Source organism: Etheostoma spectabile, chromosome 20 (genome assembly GCF_008692095.1).
Source record: "Etheostoma spectabile isolate EspeVRDwgs_2016 chromosome 20, UIUC_Espe_1.0, whole genome shotgun sequence".
Lineage (NCBI taxonomy): Eukaryota > Metazoa > Chordata > Actinopteri > Perciformes > Percidae > Etheostoma > Etheostoma spectabile.
Genome location: NC_045752.1, coordinates 10,633,386 through 10,637,406, shown reverse-complemented (window position 1 = coordinate 10,637,406; position 4,021 = coordinate 10,633,386). Strand labels below are relative to the sequence as shown.

The following is a 4,021-nucleotide window of genomic DNA, read 5'->3' as shown; positions in this document are numbered from 1 at the left end:
TTACTTTTGCCTGTTTTCAACCTGGAGTAAACTTAAACTTTTCATGTTACCGTCCTGGTCTTGGAGTTGTGCTTTTGGATTCAAACCTAATTTTACTGAGCCTTTACATTGATCTGCCTCAAAACATCAGCAATTACACCTATTCTAATTTTCCTCTTAATTTCTTGTTTATTTGAGTTTTTTAAAGTAATAGTGCAAAGGCCAAGTATTTTTTGCAGTGCAGTGTATGTTAGGCGTGCAGAGTTGTGTGCAGTGCATGCATAGTCTCTGTATGTTTTAGTCCTTGGTCCACCTGCAGGAGGAGCTGTCGCTTGCTGCAGCCTTCTCTGGAGCAGAAGAGAGAGATCCCTCTTTTTCCTCTTCAGTGGCATGAATAATATCCCCAGTGCTGGAGAGAGAGCACATCAAGAGGCTAACGGGAAGGGGAGAGAGATAGCAGCCAGTGTGACAGATAAGAGCGTGGCAGAACTTGTCTTGCTGACTGAACCAGGGGGCTGGGGAAACAGAGAGCCAGTGCACCAGAGTGTCAGGCAAGACTACTGCCTGCACACACACACACACACACTCTCACACGCACAAACACACGCACGCACGCACGCACGCAAACACGCATACACACACACACACACGCACATACACTCATGCACACAGACAGACCCCTCAGCCCAGCACCAGCAGAAGTTCAGAGAGAAGACTGACCTCAAGAAGGTACAGTATATTTGTGCATCTCTGCCTATGAATCTTAACTCCTGCTACTGTATACCCCCTCTTTATATCTGAAACATTACTGACAATTGAGCTGTGTTACACTCACTTGATGCTCCACTTTGTTTTTTCAGGTGGGTTGGCAGACATTTTGTCTGTGGATTAATTTGAATATAATGGCTTTGCTCAAACTGAGCCTTCTTGTCCTTTAGAGGAGTTGTGTGTTTCCCATCTAGAAAAACTTGCCTCGTGTTTACAGCCTGAGAAAGGATGGAGAAGCTGTCAGGGAAAGAGAAGGAACTGATACGAGGCAGCTGGGAGAGCCTGGGCAAAAACAAAGTTCCTCATGGTGTCATCATGTTTTCCAGGTAACATTTTACACAACCTGCATGATTCAAATGGAATTAGACAGTAAAGTTAATTGTAAGAGAAGAAAACATTGTTATTTTGTGCAGTTATCCTTTCATTGACACGTTAACCAAAAATGATAGTATTCTGCTGTTTTTTGTGTTGTTACTTAATAGCTGTACTGTAAGGAATATGTATTTGTGAATATGTAACACCGGTGGAGAGAGAGAGAATCAAGCTAGATCCTTCGCTGAACACTTTCACTATGCAGGGACCGGAAGATTGACTTGTTGCTTGGCGACAGACTGCAATAATCCAGAATTTACTTTGAGACAGTTGCCTGTAAATCAGAGACTAGCAGGAAAGATTTGTAGATGTATTATTTATAGATTGATTTTGTGTCTGTGTGGATGTTTGGCAAGCCAAGCTGTGTGTCTACACCTATAGAATGGTGTGGTATTTGTCTGTGGTAGGCTGTTTGAGCTGGACCCAGCACTCCTCACTCTTTTCCACTACACTACAAACTGTGGCTCCTCACAAGACTGCCTCTCCAGCCCTGAGTTCCTAGAACATGTCACCAAGGTGAGCTCCGTTCACTGCCGTCACCACTACAAGCATACAGTTTGTACTTGTGCACAGTTGTGAACACTCTGTATCTGTGCACGTGATCCCAGGTGATGCTTGTGATTGATGCAGCAGTCAGCCACCTGGATGACCTTCACACCTTGGAGGACTTTCTGTTCAACCTTGGGAGGAAGCATCAGGCAGTGGGAGTCAACACACAGTCATTTGCTGTAGGATCAACAGTTCATAGCGCAATTCTCAAAAAGCAATTTCACAAGTGAATGAGCTGTGAAAAAACATGTTTTGTGTGTGTGTGCTTTTTAGATGGTTGGTGAGTCCCTTCTCTACATGCTACAGTGTAGTCTTGGCCAGGCCTACACGGCGCCGCTGCGTCAAGCCTGGCTCAACATGTACAGCATCGTGGTAGCAGCCATGAGCCGAGGATGGGCCGAGAACGGGGAGGACAAGGCCGACTGAGTTGGACTGGGAGTTGCTGAGCAGTTGCTGTCAAATCACTCAACATGGTTGCCATGGAATAAGGTTGCATAACTTGCAGCATTGTGGCTTCGGCTGCTGTACATTTGCTCTGTGAGTGAGGTCACATAGCGTAGCTCTGGTGTGGGTACACTTTACTATTGGATCGACCAATCGCAGAGTTTATTTTCTTTACTGAGGATGTTTAGCTACCAGACAATGCTGCTGTACAGATGTGAGGATCTGAGCCAGCCTGCTTTGGTTCTTCTAAGCCTGGACCTGTAATCTGATCGCCTCACATTGAGAAAAAGCAACAGGATAACTGTTGAGTCTCTTTGTATATAATGGCTTTGATATACAGTATCTACTTAAATAACCGTGACGGTAGTGGTCTTTGTGATGTATCTTAAAAGAGTTGCACAGTTGTAAAATACTAAATATTATATTTAGGCATCACACGCTACTCAAACTGTGATGGTTACTGTGGCCAGCACGGCAGCTCTCTATCTAACTGGAACACAGTGATACTTTACATAACATGTTAAAGGTTTTGGGACAAAGCAATGTGATTTTACAGAAGAAAATCCTATCACCTTAGTCATAATCATTACTGTGTTTTCTATTGATATTTAACATCATTACACCTACTTTACTGTGTGACTTTGTTGTCTGACCTATTAATTAAAAATTATATTCAATAGATACTGACAAGAACTGTTATACTCTCTGATAGGTCTCCTCAGAGATCTTTGACTGTTAAGGTGTCCATGTGCACCTTACTTAACATGGTGTGTGATGCCCTCCTCCGTAGAGATTGTGATTTCTTCAGTAGGCTACAGCTAACTGTTAAACTCTAAACTAATAGACTGTTATGTTGACTATTTACATTAGAGTAAAGGGACATCTTTGTTCCTTGGATCTCAGTTTCCAGTCATTGTAAGTGTAAAGTAGTTTTCTCTCTCTTGTAATCGCTTATCTCAGTAATGCATATTAATTGTGTTGTTGTGGCTACAAACGTAGTATTACCTCAGCTTTGGGTGTGAAGATCAGCAGAGTGGCCTGTGTTTCTCCAACACAGAGCATGGAAGTGAACATATATGTTGGATTATGAAACAAAGACAAACTTAATTGATGATGGTTTTGTTTCTGTATGTACCATCTTCAGCTGTTATTGACATTCATGGTCATTATGCCAAGTAACTTAGCAACAGTGCGCCAAGTATTATATAATAATACCATATAACTGTAAATCCAAGCTGCTGATTTGTGGTTATTATTGCTTTAGTCTGAGTTTACATTTATAAAGTTTATTTTTATATTCTGAAATGTATGTGTTGTTAAAGAGCATTTGATTTCTTTTTCAAATGTGACATACAGTTTATCCTCCAGATATATTATCTTTTTGGGATATCCAGTTAATGAACCCAAATGTTCTGCTTTTAATCAGGTTTATTTAATCAAAAGTAATAGGGATAGATATTAAGTTCTAAATGTGCAATCCGTACAGAAAATTATAAAAGCAGTTTTCTATTGACCCCCCCCCGTTCAGTCTGTAACTGACTGTGTATGTGGTGTATTTATAGTGATTCTTTTCTTAGTATCAGTACTCAGCCCTATGCAGGTTGTTCTTCGCACATCTAAGTTTTCAATTAACTGACATTAGGTCTTTTTAGCAGGCATGACCAATAACTGGCATGTTATCCCGTTAACATCCAGCTCTGTACATATTGGGTGTGTCACTGTCTACCTCATCATTATCAGCTGCTAATGAACAGCGATGACTTCACCTAGTTATCCTTCAACCAAAAACGCACAGTATGATTAAAATGAATGCACACTCTTTGTAAACTGGATTCCATCCTCTGAAAAAAAAAACATGTTGTGTGCTTACTTGATACTAAATAAAGTGATCTGTGGATATTTAAATGCT

The 4,021-nt window shown here is 41.1% G+C and overlaps 1 protein-coding gene across 3 annotated transcripts; it reads left to right on the top strand.

Moving 5' to 3' along the window:
• Positions 1-220: 220 nt before the first annotated feature.
• ngb (neuroglobin) lies at positions 221-4,021 on the top strand. 3 transcript variants are annotated; one of them, XM_032501103.1, is made up of 5 exons: positions 221-708; positions 918-1,073; positions 1,527-1,635; positions 1,728-1,847; positions 1,942-4,021. In XM_032501103.1, exons 2-5 carry the CDS (start codon positions 976-978, stop codon positions 2,092-2,094), a joined length of 480 nt encoding a protein of 159 aa, XP_032356994.1. In that variant the 5' UTR covers positions 221-708; positions 918-975; the 3' UTR covers positions 2,095-4,021. The 3 variants fall into 3 exon arrangements, with proteins under 3 accessions (XP_032356994.1, XP_032356992.1, XP_032356993.1); XM_032501101.1 differs by having other exon boundaries at positions 223-708; positions 965-1,073; XM_032501102.1 differs by lacking the exon at positions 221-708 and having other exon boundaries at positions 790-1,073.

Bases quoted from the DNA above. Each gene is read 5' to 3' on its own strand.
- ngb (XM_032501103.1), top strand. From the start codon at position 976: ATGGAGAAGCTGTCAGGGAAAGAGAAGGAACTGATACGAGGCAGCTGG. The intron at 1,074-1,526 runs GTAACATTTTAC...TGTCTGTGGTAG, and splicing joins GGTGTCATCATGTTTTCCAG to GCTGTTTGAGCTGGACCCAG. The intron at 1,636-1,727 runs GTGAGCTCCGTT...ACGTGATCCCAG, and splicing joins TCCTAGAACATGTCACCAAG to GTGATGCTTGTGATTGATGC.